Here is a 17,607-nt window from a genome sequence, read left to right on the forward strand (position 1 = left end):
ACTGTCCCATAGACAGCAAAAGAAAAGTCCACAGGAAAGACATAAGCAGGAAGATGTTTTACCCTGCCAATTAAGGCATCATTAACATACACGAGGCCGGACACCTGGACACTGTGAAATAGGCTTATTCCGAAGCGCTAACCAGTAGGCCACGGCTGCCCCTAATTATCTCAGTGCAGTCACGGACAAGTGTGAAATCTAAGCATGACATTGTGGACATTAACACGACTCTCAACCAGACAGCACTAGTCATGATAATGGGCTGGTCTATACAGGAGGTGGAGTGACAGGCCAGGGTCAGGGAAGCATAGCTGAGCACTATAGTCACGTGATCAACAGGCTGAAATGTGGTTCACTGACCATCATCCCAAAAGCCTGTGTTTGGGTCCATTTTTGTGAACAGAGGTCAGACATTTTCCCTCAGACAGTGTATAATGCCGACTCCAACAATAATTCCAACAATACCTAATAACTGTAACACATTCACTGACTCAAGAGGAAAACATCAACACACAGGATATCTATCAGTGAAATTGATACCCGTTTTTTCAAATGACCCTTCAGGTAGGTAAAAGTGTTGGCACTCAGTGCAGACTGTAAACCCCACTGCATCAAACCAAGACGACTAGGCAAAATAGCTCTGCTCATCTGACACAGTAAATTGACATGAATGTTATGAAACACATGAGAGTAATATTTTATGTGTAGCATGACAATAAGATTAGTGATTATTAGTTAAAGAGGGTAAAACATTTAATCACTGAATGTGACAGCTTACACACACATGTATTATGAAGTAGGTGTTGATAATTTTGTGAGATGGCAGGCCAATGATTTCCTTTCCATAACTCGAAACTCGACTCAAATCTGCTAATCCAACCTCTGCCTAAGGGAGCAACAGAACAACGCCATGGTAACGTCATGGTGTCTCTGCTGAATGTCTGATGTCTGAATGTGTCCCTGTTGAATGTCTGATGTCTGAATGTGTCTCTGCAAGTCTGATAAAGAAGCGAAGGGCTTGAAACATCATGGAGATTAAACTCAAATAAAATAAAAAAAAACAGAGAGCGAGTGTGCAGACCTTCTCTTTTAGGTTGGATCTTGGACTTTTTGGCTCACCTTATGGATGTGCGCACGTTCCCAAACTGAAATACGAGTCTCTGCAGAATGTACCATAAGAATACTTTAACCACAGCGTTTCCAAATAATTGGCTGAACTTATAGTGTTCAGAGGAAATACTTTCCTGGCTATGGAAATGAAGGCGCAGATTACAGTAGAAACTACCAGCTTTCCTGAGAAGCCTAACCCTGCGGTGTGGTTTGTGGAAATGTCAGAGGATTTGTTTCTACTTAATCCAATTATTATTGTTGAGCTCAGTTGAATTGTTTCACCAAAAGTTCAAACACAGAATGCAGCACCTTTATACCTAAATGCCTTAATTGTGCATTGGTTGGGTGTGAAATGGAACAAGAACTAAAGAAGTCTATTTTGATCAGGAAAGCCTGTCATTCATCTACCCACTCTGAGGAAAAACACCCTTTTGACATGAGGAAAATGCTGTATCATCCAACACACAAGAATAAGGCTTTGCAGAGAGATATGTCTGTCAGCATGGGACCACATGGCTTGCATTCTCTGCTTCCTGTTTAGAGTCGAGTTTCCAGGCTTATCAGAGTCCACACACCATGCCACTTCCTCCTCCTCATGACCTTGGATTATGAGGAGCACACAGTGCTAGTCACACACAATGATCACATAATATATTATTAAGCAGGAGGGCATCTGAGATAATAAGCATGCATTTCAATATGACTAGACAGCAGTGCAGTTTTGCACCTGCTAGGCTTAGACATGCATATTTGCACACAAATACACACACACACACACATGTGCGCACGCACCCGCACTCACACACACACACACACACACACACAAACACACACACACAGGCACACACACACACACACCAAATCAGACATAATCTGAAACACACAATTTTGCACCAAGCCCATCTCAGTGTGACCACACGCATGATATCCCCAACAAACAACAACCTAACACTGTAGCTTGTTCACTCCTTTTGAAACTGTACTCTATTCTGAGAGAGATGGAGGGAGAGAATGCATAAGAGAACAATGGGGTATGGGGAGAGAGAGGCAGAAAGAAGTGTGAGGAAAAAGAGAAAGAGAAAGAGAGAGAGAACCAAGTGGGCATGATTATGTCCTGAGGGATCGCAGGCAAAAGAGGTCTCATGCATACTCACTTTTAGTGTATGCTGCTGTGGATGTCTCCTATACTAGTGCCCCTTGGGGCTCGCTGCCAAGAATTAAGTGCTGCAGGCGGTGACACTGCTAAATACACGACCTGACTGCAGCATGCTAAAGCAAAAAAAAAAAAAAAAACCTCTTCTGAATATGGGAAAAGATTGTGTGCAACTGTGAATGTAACACCCAAGTAATGTTTTCCACAGCAATATTCCAAGAGGAATGTGTTTTTAAAACGTATTACATTAATACAGGACACCAAACAGACAAACTTCTAACGTAAATAGATTCAAGCCAGAGGAACTACAACATTCAGAGTGCCTCCATGCAGAAGAATCAATGACTGGCCAAGACAAAGCTGCTCATATTCACCTTGGATGAGGGAGTGAGAGGAAGGAGGAAATATTTTATACAGGGACATATTTTGTTGTGGTAGAATAGATAGCTAAACAGATAAGGAGAGTTGTTTGTGTCGAGTAAAATGGCATGTGGCTAATCGCTAATTCACATGGAAGTTCACCCAGCAGGATGTCAGAGCGCTATCTTTCTCTCTCCTGACTTGATGCTGTGTTTCTGGGCATCACTGTGTGTAATGCACCAGCACCACAGTGTAAAAGCACTGTCCAGATGACATCATTAATTCCACTCTCTCCCCAAAGCTCCGCAGCTTTTGAAAGCAAGCCTTGTTGAGGTCATAAGTGTCCATTGTCCCCTGTTTAATTCACTGCCTGTTTTTTCATCCTCTCAGTCAGTCACTTTCATATCCTTTTATGCGTCTCTCTCTCCCAGTCCTTAGTCCCTGTGACTACAGTGCAGCTTGTGTCCTTGTGATGCACGAGTCACATGTGAAAAAAGGAGGAGAGAAACAGGGTCACCAGATAGACGGGAATATTTACTATTTTACACACTGTAGAGGGTTGTCCTAGATGCCGAGTCAGCTGTGAATATCATCAAAAGAAGTTAGAAATGCTTGCAGTGGGATGGAGATCACATCCTGATTTAGTGACTCTGAAACTAGAGATGTGTGAAGAAGACATGGCTATGATAACATGATGTTGTTGATTATGTGCCCCTTCCTCTTAGTCGTTTAAATGTTTGCTGAGAGGTTTAGACACAATAATGTATGTGCATATATAAGCTCATAAGCTTTCCATATGGGCATGAAACATTCCCATGTGTTTATACATGGCAAAATGAATTGAGCTGAAACAGGCTACAAATCATTGGTGAACATGCATATAAGAAAATTGATGATACGAAAAGGAGTCAGTGCACACACATTCAGATAATATGCATTTATGTGTGTATGGCATTCTTTTTGCTGACACGTATGTTGTCTCCTTAATAAGATCTTTACCTGTATATGTTCATGCCTGTGATAGCATTGGTCCTGATCACCATCACCATCATTCACTGTCCCCCACCCATTCTATATATCTGCTGTTGGATCATGCTACTGCAGTCTCCATTTGCAGAAACTGTCTGCTTATATATAGCTGCTATTCCCAACTAACTGCTTAGATTAGTGCCTATGAAATTGTGTCCCAGGAGTTTTTATGAGTAACATTTCTATGATTGCTATGCATACAAAAAGTTTATTTCACTCAGTGCTCACAAATATAGTACTTTTTAATCAGCATGTTTTGATATGCCACGCCTCTCCTATATTGATTATGATATTTTACTTACAGTAACATATTACATTTACAGTACTTCAAATCAGGAAAAATGGAGACAAAAACAAGTGTGTTTTTTTTATTAATTTTTATTTTTTTGCAATGTTATTGCATTTTGAACATAGGGACGTATACATAGAAATTGTCTTAAGTAGAGTGGTCGGATTTCCCCCTTATAACCCCACGTCCCCACCCCACCCAAACCCACCCAATCCCTAACATGGATAACAGTCAGCTAATTACCATTAGTCAGCTGAGTACATAGACACATATGTTTGAAGCAATCATAAAAACAAACACACAACATAAGAAAAAAAGATTGAAAAAAAGTGTGAATGGTATTTTAAAGAATAACTTAAGAGCACATTGTCTCCTCAAGTTGTATCTTGTGATAGATAGGCCAATAGATAGCCATAGATAGCCTACCAATGTAATTTTGAGACCCACCTGTAATGTGAACTGTTTCATCCTAATACATGAAATCTTCTGGTTACCACTGATTCACTTTTATCTTCCTTTCTGGGGAAACATACATTGAATCCTTAGAAATTGAATCAAGCAGGAAGAAAAACAAAAGGCAACTCTATCAATGAATAAATAATGCTTATGATTGAAATGCTTATAATAAATGAAACTGGTCAAATGACGCAGTCTGATGATTTTTTATTATTTTTGTCTTGGAAATTCTTTTTCAAATCGATTGTCGATTCGTTAACGCTTCATTAATTGTTCATTAGTGTGTGACTCAAAGCAGTCGGAATCTTGTCAATCCCGAAATGTCATTTCAGGGAGGAGGGTTTGGGCGGGTCAGTGTGCTGTGCCCGCCCACAACACTAACCACATCACTCCTGGTTTATACGACTGATCCTGCTGCTCTCTCACTGTAGCTTGGTTGCTGCTGTGAATGTACAACAACACATCAGAATCTACTCTTGGTGCAGTGAACATGTTCTCTATAGAATGCTCGCGCTCCATGCATGCATGTGTAGACCGGCTGTAAGCCACGACCAGTGTTACAGCGAGACCGTAGCCTTTAGTGTGTTTATCAGAAGATTATTCTACCTCCTCTGAATTCACTGTGGGCTCTTTGCAACGAAGTGATTGAATAGTCGCAGCCAAGGATTCGCTTAGCTTTTCCCGTAGGTAGAAGTCATTTCGCTTGGAGCAACGTTTGAAACATGGCGAGTGACTCCCCGGCACGAAGTCTGGATGAGATAGACCTCTCCATGCTGAGGGTAAGTTTAGAGATCCAATTACAATCACTGATAACCTAACGGTTGTTGTGTGTTACACTTTACGTGCACCTGATAGCGTCCGTGCCTCTAAAACGCTCAAAGAAAGTGTTGCTTAAAGACGATCTGATTAAGTAAAAATGTTGCATTACAGTACACCCCATTTCTCCATTGACGACCAACCAAACGGTTTCTTTGTAATCTAATGCAGCATGTTATTTTTCCAGAAGATTTGTCCCAAATAGCTGTCTTCTTACACTCGCATTTTTACCGCATCAGCCTGTGATGAGTTAGCGTTTCGTACACCACCGAAATGCAACTCACTGTCTAACGAAACCTGCAATCTGTAAAAACAAAGCTCTTCCTGACAAGAATTATTTGTATGGACATTATATGTGATTACAGTGAGACGTGATTAGATTGAAGTCTAAATGATTTGCGGTGATAAATACTCTCCAAAAGCCTTTACCACGCCACACTGATGAAAGGTAGCATATAACACTGTTGTATTGCCTTTATGTAAATACTACAACATAGAAAGAATGACATGCTTATTTGGACAGAATCTTGTTTATTAATTAATATATTGAAAGCCAATCGAATCCCGCGTATCCCTTGTCTTCCATCGCGTAAAGGCTCTGCGCTCACTGCTGGACCCAATTCTTTTGTTCGCCTAGCTTAAAAATCCCCCTTGTACACTGGCAAGGGCCGGGTAGGTGGTAGCGCACATGTTATTTATGTCGGCTGTAGTGCCTCACGGTGATGGTTTGAGTTATTGAAAATACCATTGAATGCTTTCTGTAAAGATTCTTGATGTGTTCAAGCGAATTGTAATTTTCGGACATTTGACAGTGTAACAGAAAGGTTTATGAACGAGTCGTTGTTATTGGTTGTACAAGTGATCACGTAGCCTTTAGTCTGTAGGCCCTCTCCTGTCCCCTTTCTTTAGGTCGTAAAACGAGTGACAGGTGTACAGACTGTATACCTACTTGTTGGGCCCCATCCCCGCCACACCGGGCTGTTGTAGCCTAATTCTGTAAATTGTGAGAATAACGCCCAAATAGCCGTTCATGTTCGGAATTGCCTAACGATTGTTTGAATATTACTAGCAATGATAGTATAGATATTGGAATTTAATCGTTAATTAATTTCATGAGCAGTTAGACCAGCACAAGCAGTTAACTGTTGGCACTGACGTGTGTTAGAAATGTATTGTGTCTACTTCACTGGTGTCTGCCTGCTCCAAGGCAGCAGGCAAAAATGATGCATTCTGACTTTCAGTGTAGTGTTGACAATTCAGACATTCTCCATCACAATACTCTGTAATCAATCAATCTGCATTAGTTTCACATATTTGTTTAAGAATATACACCCTTTTTTATCAAATAAATTTCAGTCACCACATCTCCCCAATTCATGTGTATTTGAATGTGGCACTGTTGCTATTCTATTAAGGCCTTTTTTAGGAATCAATTCAGTGTAAAATAGTCTGTTCTGTTAATGTTCTGCTATGCCTGATCATATGGCTTAAATGTCAGCCTTTAACAAACTTGTCTCTATTTAAATCTCACTGAAATATCTGGTGACTGCAATCAACCTTGGGAGTGCTGTGCTGCTACTACTATTGGTTGTTTATGTCTGGCAGATAAGCTTCTGAAGACGAGATAACAACTGGCCCATATTTTTCTCATTCATTGGCTGTAGGGACATGTTCTTCCATGGAAGTCTTTTAATGACTGCTAGAGATGAGTTGGTTGGGACTTTTTGTTTTGTTTGTTTCGGTTGCGGCTTCCCTGTATTCTATAGCTTTGCATACGTGTGTGTAGTGTACATGTTAGAGCTACATACTCTTAGAAATAAAGATTGGACAAGTAGGTCACCTAGAAGTGGAGCACCATCACGAGCAGGAGTTGGCAAGCTTTCCACCGGGCCATATACAACACTCCCAGATGCAACATTTAGAATCAAGCCCTGTGCCACAGCCTCGCACACACTCAAACATGAGAAATATCCTCTCTGGTTACTTGAGACAAATACAAGGGGGGGATACCTTTATGGCTGTTGTTCTTGTATTTATGTACCTCCATGGCACTAGACTGCCTAGTAACACTATTAAGGTCGAGGTCATATGCATAAACAGAACAAAATGGACAAGTTTTTATTTTTTTCCGTCAGTCATTATGAAGAGCATGATGAGAATATTACCGTGGAAACAAACGCTTTTATATTTCTTTGAATCACTTCCTTCCTCCTCTTTGTTTGCTCATATAATGAAAGCTAGCACTGATGTGTGTGTGTATGGGCAGCGTGACCTGTGAAGAGCACTTCACACACTGTTCCATGACGAGACTAAACAGACGTTCATAGCCCACTGATCTGAACGCATTATAACAGGCTACTGTAGGCAGGTGGCTGTTTGGGTGCGTGTAGTGTGTGTGATGGTGTGTTTTGATGTTTGAGCAATGGAGAGGGCCTGGTCCTTTCATAGTTGACAAGTGTAGGTCAGAACAATAAATGTAATTAAATGTACTGTCTGTTCGTCAGGCTTGTGCAAAATTCCAGAATTGAATTGAAACTGGCTTTTAAATTCCAATTCAATTGGAATTTAACTTGCATTACAATTGAGGTAGCAAAACAGGAAGCAGAACTGCAATTCGAATTGTGCACAACCCTGCTGTTCATACTGGTATTTTACTTGACCAGTGACCGTAAATTTGAATCTATCTAATCTAATCTAATATGCTTAAGGAACATTTAATGACCTGAAACTGCAGTTGATGTGTCATCTTCACAGGATGTAAGAAAGGGTGAAATCTCCAAATAGTGCAATTTGTGCAATTTGAAAATGGATTAATGTGCGTTGGCCCATGTTATGTAGACATCATTGATGTGTCCTTTTCTCAAAACTGATAGTGAGGGGGACTTGTGCAACATCTCTCACTTATTCTCTTGCTTAGGCTGTTGTGTCTGGCTTCACTACACTGGGTGGGTTTTTAGCCTGAAGCACTTACTGTCCTCAATCCTCCCTCCTCCCTCCTCCCTCTCCTCCTCCCCCCTTTCCCCACTGTCTCTGTGCCCCCTGGTCGACGCCCGCTGACCCACTTCCTGTCTGGAGAGTGTGAGGATGCTGCTATTTGTGTTTATTTGTTTGGCGCCTATTTCCTTTTTTCCAAATAAATGAAACTCTGCTGCTAAATCTAGAAGCTAATAGCTGTCAAGTCCTGACAGGAGGTTGGATGCTATCTGCCGCAGGGCTTAACGTTATCTTCATTTCTTTGAGGTGGATATTTATAGTGAGATATCAGTGTTGTTGGCCCGAGGATTATGTACATGTAGTTGTTTTCTTTGTCTAGCACTGTTGTTGGAATAACATGTGTGGATTACTTTAGCCCCATCTCAGTAGGCTAATAACACAATTGTATCCCACTTTTTTGTGTTTTGACAACAACCTAAACGTTTGACAACAACCTTCAAAAAATGTACTATTATGTTACCTTGAGATTGTCACATGGGTGAGCGAAAAGAGACAGCATAACCCATTCAAGATGTCCATCTGTTAGGAATGACCTCGCACAGGGGGTTGGGTGCATTGGATCAACATGTAGAAAGACCACCATGCTATCTATTTTTGCAGCTGACGGAGTGAACTGAGGAGAAATGCATAGATAGACAGGTTAAAGGGACACCAGGCAAGCCTGATGCTTTTTCTCTACGAAGCTCCCCCTAGCGTCTGTACGTGTCAATACGTGTGCGAGCCCTCGCTCGATCTGAAGCTCTTTTCCTTTACTTTGCATCTTCTGTCAAGGGTTTTCGCTGCTTCTTCGCCGGCTCTGCCATTATACACATGTTTGCAACAATCGCTAGCATTTCGTTATCCTGCCTCTGTGCTGGGGATGCAGGATGTAAACTGATCCTGCTTCTCGCGATGTCTGAGACTTTGTGAGAATGAAGGTCGGCGGGTCGGATACATCAAACTTGCAAGCGGGATATTCTTCCTACAGGCAGTAGGGGCGGGCAAGAGAGTCTTTATTCGCTCTGTAATGAGTCATTTAACCATATACCGACTTACGAAGATGATTAATTAACACGAAAACGTTGCCTGGTGTCCTTTTAATCTGAGAATAGGCTAGTCCTTTTAACACCACGACCGTTATCATGGCATTCCAAACTGTCAGATGCTTCATAGCTGAAAGGTTTCCTGAGGGTTTACTTTTATTCTTAAATTTCCCTCTTGGGGATCAATAAAGTATCTATGTATCTACTGTATCTATCATTGTAAGGTTTTAAATGTATGTGGAACAAATCCTGTTGGTGGACTTCTGCATTTCATGTAAATTCAATTATTACATGTCTGTCTAAAATGCATCACGTATTAGTCTGGTATCTAGAGGGTGATGGGGGTTGATGCTGGTGGAAAGGATTACACTACATTTCCACATTTCCAATAAACCCTCTGGTGTCTTGATGTGGAGAAACCAGTTGTAAACCCAGGACGTATCTCCTGCCAGTCTGGGAGTGTGTGGGGGGTGGTTGAGTAATGTCATGTGAGCACCAGCCCTGCATCAGACACCACATGAGCGTGGTGGTGAGCTGACTCATTATGGTGTGTCTGCTCACTCTCCGTGTGTAGTACAAAAAATAACTGCTGAATGGCTATCATCTATTTGTATTGAGGACGAAATCAAGAAGAGCTCTCATTAGACTTCCCATTCAAGCATTCACTTCTTAGTCATTCCAAACAAATCTGCGACTGACTGCCTTGGTTTTCAGATACTACATTTGTGTTCAAGCCCAGCTGGGGTTCTAGATGCAGGGATGGATTACTGCACGGGCCTACCGGGCCCAGGCCCAGGGGCCCAAGGGGTCAGGGGGCCCTGAAGCCTAAGCCTTTGCATGGAATCATTGCCTCAATATCAACAAATCAGGATATAGGCTATGAATCTGATTGAATTTAGTATTGGCCATCCCCAAAATGCACCAGAATACAGGAAATCACATCAAACAAATTAAAAAAGTTCATAATCCGCCCATGTCTAGATGACACCAGCACAGTGTGATCATGACTACTCTAAAGTGTGACCAGTTTTTTCCAACTGATTCTGCTTAATCATGTTTCCAGCTTCATAGGCAGAGACCCAAAAAAATCCACATTTATCTGTGTTCACTTCTTGAGTTCATGTTTTTCAACAAAACTCTAATCTGGGTACCAGGTTTGGCAGTAGAGAAGTCGTTTTCTAATGTGGTTGTATCCTTCACTTAAAATGAAACCACAAATTGGTTTTGAGCATGGTTTCAGTGACTGTAAATCAGTGCAGATCTGGTTTGTCAACACCACTTGAAGACCTTTTGAAATGTGGCTGTCTTATCTCCATCCTCATCCTCACTCACCTAGATAGTCTGTTACGGTACGACGGATAGGATACAGATTTTATTTTATTTGTCTTTGCATTATTCAAAATTAAATATAGGGTTTACATGATATGCACATCATCCTGTTTTGATTTATATTTTACACAGCGTCTCAACTTTTTTGGAAACAGGGTTGTACTTCTTAAACCCACATCTCTTGCGCTGTCTCTGTCTCTCTCTCTCTCAAACTAGCTTGTCAGCCCTCTTGACTTGAATGAAAATGTGTCTGGAATATATGAAAGTCTGCCTGATAAAAAAAAAAAAAAAAAAAAAAAAAAGCCTCAGAAAAGACGGGTGAGAGAATAAAAAAAGTGAGCGAGGCCGAGCTGGACAAGAAGATGATGTACAGGCCAGGGAGCGGACAGCCTGCATGTCTGCTGACTCAGCTAGAACACAGCGGCCGGCCGCGGTGTCAGCCTGTCTCATCAGACAAAGACAAAGACGAGGCGTAGCGAGAGATGGTGGGGGGGGGGTGTAGAGATGGGTGGGGAGGGGAGGGGGGGGAGGGGAGGGCTGAAAGGGGAGCCAGGGGGCAGTGGAGGAGGTGAAGGTGTACACTAGTTCTGTGGAGAGACTGTTTTTTTGTGTTGTTTTTTCTACAGGAAGGATGCAAGAGAGGGAAGTAAAAACAAAGACATTTGTGGATGATGGAAAATGGCAAATTGTGACAGATGCCTTCCCTGTCAGACTTGGGATTGCTATGAAAAGATCATTCACGTGAAAGATTCTTTAGATGAACCCAGCGACCTGGGACAAAATGAGTGAATTACTTTAGCAATTATTTTGAATTCAATAATACTAAAAAGGCTTTTGTCAATGTACAATTTCAATGACTTTCCCTTGACATGTAGTAGCTCTTAACTTGACATGACGTAGCTCTAACTCTAGTTTGTCTTTGGAATCACTATAAACCTTTTTCTGGAGGCCTTACAGTGTTACTGTATCTATTTTGCTTTGTGTTTGAGTCTCTTTACCAATGACTGTCCAGCTGGAGTGTGTGTGTGTGTGTGTGTGTGTGTGTGTGTGAGGTTTTGTGTGTGTCTTAAGTTCACTTAGGGATGGCTGGCCCCCTGAAGGGCCAGTCATGTTTTTTTAAGCCTGGGTGGAGGGCAAAAAACTGTCTGGACACCTGCTGCTCAGTGCAGTCCCTGTGCCACTGCCCCAGACTATGGATTACTCTGCGTGTGTGTGTGTGTGTGTGTGTGTGAGGCCGCAGCTGTTGCAAGGTTCCCTTTACTTAGTTGGCTGAGTTGTAGCAGACTGTCCATTTATTTCCTTTCTGCCACCCCCCCTAAACTCTCTCTCACTCACACTCACACTCACACAACCACATACTCCTCTCCTCTTCTGTAGTATTTCCATGTGTTCAGGTACTTGGTGTGATGGCAGCATCCCTCAGATGATGATTATCCACACAGATTATCCAGAAAAGCGCGTGCACACACACCCCTAGATATGCTGATAATATAATATTTGCTTAACTTGAAATGAAAAAAGCCAATCCCAGATGCCATTCCAAATGGCGAGCTTCTTGCCACCTGCTTGGCTGCTCTTCCTCTGTCATACCCGCCTGTGTAGAAATCGGCCGTCGGCTCTTGAGCGTTTATGCCAGTGGACTCACGTAGCTCAGACTCTGTTTGTTTTGTCCTTTCAGCAATGTCATCCATTCAGGGAAACACCAACTCCCCATTTCCCCCCCCCCCACACACACACACACACACACACACACACACACACACACACACACACACACACGCCGCCTCCATCCAAATTCTTCGACTCATCCAATGTGAAAGGGTTGTGATTGTACCGGCCCCAAACACCAGGGAGCCGGATTAGGCGATCAGAGCTTTGAAGTGCAGCGAGCGTTTGCATGGCATGATGCAGAGACCCACAGGGAGACTGTGTGCTGAGGTTGGCCACGTCACACGCGCTCTCATTGCAGGCTGTGATGAGAGTCGGCCCCGTCCCTGGGTGTGGTCGTCTCCGCCGCTGCGGTTTGTCTCACAGCTACCTTCACTGCTGCGGGGGTTCATTGGTTTTCATTGTTTTTTGCTATGAAGCACTCTCGTCCCCACATTGTTAAACCCATAACTCCTTACATATCAGCACAAACAATAGATTGTTAATCCCATAACTCCTTACATATCAGCACAAACAATAGATTGTTAAACCCATAACTCCTCACAAAGAATAGACTGCTTGCGGGTGCTAGTGTGGCTATGAGGAGTGGTAAAATAGTTGGGGAGTAATTCATTTCTTCATTCCCTCACTCAACACCTCAGGCCGATGTGTGGTGAGTGCCCTAGGATATAATGGCTGCCGTGCATCACCCAGGTCTGTGCTAGTTTGTAGTTAGCAGTAGTAAACCGCGTTGGGTGCCTTGAAAATGGCTATATTAACACTGTGTGTTGTTGTTGTTGTTATTGTAATTGGATTCAGGCATGCCACAGGGGTAGCCACAACTCTTTTGGTGGTGCCGTGGCGGTGGTGGTAAACACCACTTGCTGGTTACAGTGTGGTAGTTCCACTCCCTTCCAGCTCTTTACCCTCTGAGTGCTGCCTGGCCAAACACTGACCATATTCTCCTTTTCCTCCTACAGGACCCGGCAGGGATATTTGAGCTGGTGGAACTGGTGGGCAATGGCACCTACGGACAAGTGTACAAGGTAGGTGACCACTCGAATGCTTGGCCACTGTTCACCACGTGGTGCCAATCTCGCTGCCTGCTCTGAGAGTTGGTGATGGTGTGTGTGTGTGTGTGTGTGTGTGTGTGTGTGTGTTTTGAAGGTGTGTCTTTCTCTCGGGTTGCTCCATGGTTTTCAAGCTCTCTGGATTTTGTGGGTCTTCTTATCTGATCCTCAGCTCTGAGAGGATAGAGTGGCATTTCCCCAGATATATGTTTGGTTCTCTCCCCTGTACCACTTTAACTAACTAGCATCTCTCACTCTCTCTCTCACACTCACACACTCACACACTCACACACACACACACACACACACACACACACACACAAAGAAGAACTCCTAGCTCACCCTCATTTCATCACTGCCAAGAGGAGGGCTATAGAAGGAGGACAGTAAGAAACAGGGAGAAGCACTTGATGTTGGGGCTGCATGAAGTATCTGTCAGAGACTTGAAAGGGCTGGGTTATTTTGGCTCTCCTCTGCAGCGCGAGTACAAAGGAATGTTCCGGATGCCGGTGTGTTTCTGTGTGTTGTCATTGGGGCCTGAGCTGGAGCTGGTATTCCTGGTTAATACCCGAGGGTGGGCTCCCTCTAACTCTGCCTTTGATGTGGAGCTGTGCACCCCTCACCAGCAGCCTCCATCGCTTCATCTATCTTTTTGCTGAAAAAAAAAATGGGGAAAAGAAATGCCGACTGTGCTCAAATGTGGTGTTAAACATTCTCTCCCCCTAATAGAATGTTGTGTTAAACATTCTCTCCCCCTAATAGAATGCCAGTGCTGTTTAACCCTCTTTTGGCTTTCATTCTTCTGTAAAGCCAGTGCACCATACATCACATCTTACATTGAATTAATGCTGAATATCATTATATTTTTATATCCTGCTAGAAAAAAGTAAGCTCCTAAAAGAGTTGGATTTACTCCCCGCCACAGCTTAAAGGGAGGGTTAGGGTGGGGTGGGTGGCAGGAGGCAGGGCAGGGCTGGTGTGGAACTTCTTTTAGTAATGGCCATGTGGTGTGATTAAAGCCTGCCCAGTGTCTGTTAACAGCACAGATGCCATGAGAGTGGCGAGGCAGCGCAGTGAAAGCAGCTCCACTACTGATAGAGTGCTAAATAATTCAGTGGGGCAAATTTACGAGGGGAGGCGAATTTTTTTTTCTTTTTTTTTTTTTTTTTTCTTTTCTCTCTGTCTCTCTCTCTCTCTCTCTCTCTCTCTCTCTCTCTCTTCCTTTCTCTCTCTCCCTTTCTCTCTTCTCAGTATCTCTTTTTCTCCCTTCTCAGTATCTCTCTTTTTCTCCCTTTTTCTCTGTCTCTGTACTCCCTCTGTACTCTGTCTCTGTCTTTCTGCTTTTCTCTTTCTCTCTCTCTCTCCTCCTCCTCCTCCTCCTCCTCCTTTTATTCCTGCTCCTCTCTCTCATGTGTGGAGCTTGTGAGAGCGGTCTGCACTGTGAGGCTGTGTTTGCTCCTCTCCCCAGAGAGAGGCCAGTTAAGTGGCTGGGGGCCAGTGCTGGGAGAGAGTCCTGAAATGAGCCCTTTGGTGGGAGGAATGGGCCAACTGCACCGGGGATGTCCTGGCACTCACCAGCCGCCTGCCTCCAGCACCTCCAGCACTGCTGAGGCCAAACCACCCCCCTTATCCTCTATACAGTTGGTTCCTCATACAGTTCCCCTGCTCCCCCATACAGTTCCCCTGCTCCTCCATACAGTTCCCCTGCTCCCCCATACAGTTCCCCTGCTCCCCTATACAGTTCCCCTGCTCCCCTATACAGTTCCCCTGGTCCCCTATACAGTTCCCAGGGTCCACTGTACAGTCCCCCTTGGCTCCCAATATGCAGCTCCCCTGGTCCACCATATTCCCCTCGTCTACCATACAACTCACTGGACCAGCCAGACGGGAGGGGAAGGGAGGGGAGGGTCCTTCTCGCTTTCTCACTAGTCCAGTGTGGTGCTGGCTGCAGCCACAGGCAAGGTCATGGCTCCAACTGGAAGGCAGCACAAGTGTGGCTTATACAAATGAAGAGCTTTTACTCCACACAGCCTTGAGTCCCATCTGTAGCAAACAGAACAGAGACCGATGCATAGAGATGCAAAGTGCCTTAGCTACAGGGTAGCTTCCTGTCTTGATTCTGAAAGAGGGCCTTGAGTGAGGTGTCGGATGTTGGATGTTGGCCTCAGTCTACAGTGGAGGTATGCTTCCTCTTCTTCCTCTACCGGTTTATTTAACTGTACATACACACTGCCGCCGACTTGAGCTTCCAAAGAAGCTCGGGTCACCCTGTCAAGGATGCTTGTCAAAAAAGTACAGGGACGCTTTGGCCGCTGTGACGTGGCAGCATTCTATGTTCGATCATGTTCTATCTTACTACTTTATTTAAAGGCCATCTATTCCGATTGGTTGCTGGTTGTTGGTTGCTGAACCGCGTCATAGCTCATTACCATAAAGTTGACTTACTTTCAACTTTCTGCTTGACGCTCAAGTTGCTCAAGATGCCCAAAACGCGACGCCGACGGATTTGCTGCTTCTTGCAGCTGAGAGAAGCTGGCTTTCATTGAAAATGAATGACTTCCTGAATCTTTGGAAGCTCAAGTCGGTGTTGGGTAACGTCACTTCTGTTGACGTTCAAGCAAAACCGAGAGCTAGCTCGCCCCTCCCTCCAATGAAACTGAAATTCTCCTGAACGTGCATCTCGTCCGTGATTGGCTGGAACAGTTTTGATGTTTCGTGGTCCAGGCTGGACCAGGCTGATTTTGTTTGCGTTTTTGGAGCCTGGGCTGTCCACAGAGACCGCGTTTTTTTGCAGTGTATTCAGGGGACAGGCAGCTAACGGATGGTGGGTGATGTTTGCTGTATGTGACGAGATGTTTTAGCTTAGAGAACCTTTAATGCGCACCTCTCCCTTGTTGGTGCACAGTGTCTAAAATATAGGCATGTCTCCACAGTAGACTCTCAGAGACAACAGAGACTTCAAATGAAAGAAATGGAACTTGTACTTCACTGACTTTACTTTAGTGGGCAAGTTACCAAATAAAGGATTTGCACACAGGGCAAATTCAGAGCTCCAGCAAGGGTTTCAGTTCCTTGTGGCACACAATGGCACTCTGGCTGTCAATCCCCCTAAATAAACCTGAAAAGACCCTCTGTTCCTCCGTCTGAGGCCTGGGGGAGAAGAGGGAATGTTTGTGTAGTTAGTCCCCATGCTGGTCATGTGCTGTTGCTGGACATGGGTAGTGCTTCATTAAAGGGAACCTGCTGGCTCCTCTGAAGAGCGCTCATCAGTATTGAAAGACAAGTTTCTCGTGTCTCTCCGAGCTTCCCTGTTTCTCTTTCGATCTCCTGATTAAGCCACCACACATACCACAGAGGGATTTGTAATCAGGTCACCGGAAGTGATAAGAGCCATATCCTGTGTTTGAGACCGCTATTGTGCTCGGTGTGTGTGTGTGTGTGTGTGTGGGGGGGGGTATTTGAGTGTATGCTCTGAATGCAAATCTGTGTGAGGTGGTGGTTTGTTTGTGTGTTTGTACGCCTGTGTGTTCTGTCTTGCTTGTCACAGTGACGCTTGGGTTCTCGCTGCGCTGACCACACTATCTCTGTAGCCACGCGTCCAATTTTCCCGTCGATTGGAGTCAGATCAGGTCCCAGTTCCTCCCGTGTGGCAGGAAGAGGGGGGAGGGGTGCATGGCGGTCTTGTGGAGGAGCAGGCCCTGTCAGCTCCTCTGATGGCCTCATCCTCATCAGGTCTCCACTCAGTCCTGTACAGGAAGGCACATCCGCGCGCTCATGTGTCGCCCAGTTGAGGTTCTTCCGCCGTCTCTGTGTGCTGAATCATGAGATTCACTGCTCTCTCTCTCTCTCTCTCACTCACTCACACACACACACACACACACTCAAAATGTATTATATCTAGTTGTGTCATGACTGATCATAGATTAGCCATTGTGTACAAGGGCCCTCAAGACATACTCATTTAGCACAGTGGTTGTTGTAGACATTCAGGGCCAGATGTATGTACATTTGCGAACGTAGTGTTATCAGCATCATGGACAAACCGCAGATTGCGAACGCTTTCAGACCCAAGTTTCCGTCGTATTTATCAATCGTTCAATCCTTAGTGTAAACTGTGCCTTTCTCCGCCCATAAACGCAATTTACGAACGTCCACAACTGAATGGCAGCGCCTTCAAGCGCAGTAGAATGAAGTTAACTGATGACAACATTAAAAGAATCAAATGTTTAGCGATCATGAAATAATACCATACATGATAAGATGTCAACAAGCAGGGAGATAATGAAGATCAGTAGTTCTACTCAAACTACTTGTGCACTATGGCTATGGAAG

The 17,607-nt window shown here is 44.1% G+C and overlaps 1 protein-coding gene across 7 annotated transcripts in view; it reads left to right on the forward strand.

Moving 5' to 3' along the window:
- The first annotated feature begins 4,782 nt into the window (after positions 1–4,782).
- tnika (TRAF2 and NCK interacting kinase a) overlaps positions 4,783–17,607 on the forward strand; it is a 95,129-nt gene continuing 82,304 nt past the window's right edge. The window contains exons 1-2 of one of the 7 annotated variants that reach the window (XM_042108656.1): positions 4,783–5,176; positions 13,186–13,251. In XM_042108656.1, coding sequence (XP_041964590.1) covers positions 5,120–5,176; positions 13,186–13,251 — 123 coding nt within the window. In that variant the 5' untranslated portion in view covers positions 4,783–5,119. The remainder of the gene's footprint in view (positions 5,177–13,185; positions 13,252–17,607) is intronic. The other 6 variants (XM_042108657.1, XM_042108658.1, XM_042108659.1 and 3 more) reach the window with 6 other exon arrangements.

Source organism: Alosa sapidissima, chromosome 1 (assembly GCF_018492685.1).
Source record: "Alosa sapidissima isolate fAloSap1 chromosome 1, fAloSap1.pri, whole genome shotgun sequence".
Taxonomy (NCBI): domain Eukaryota; kingdom Metazoa; phylum Chordata; class Actinopteri; order Clupeiformes; family Clupeidae; genus Alosa; species Alosa sapidissima.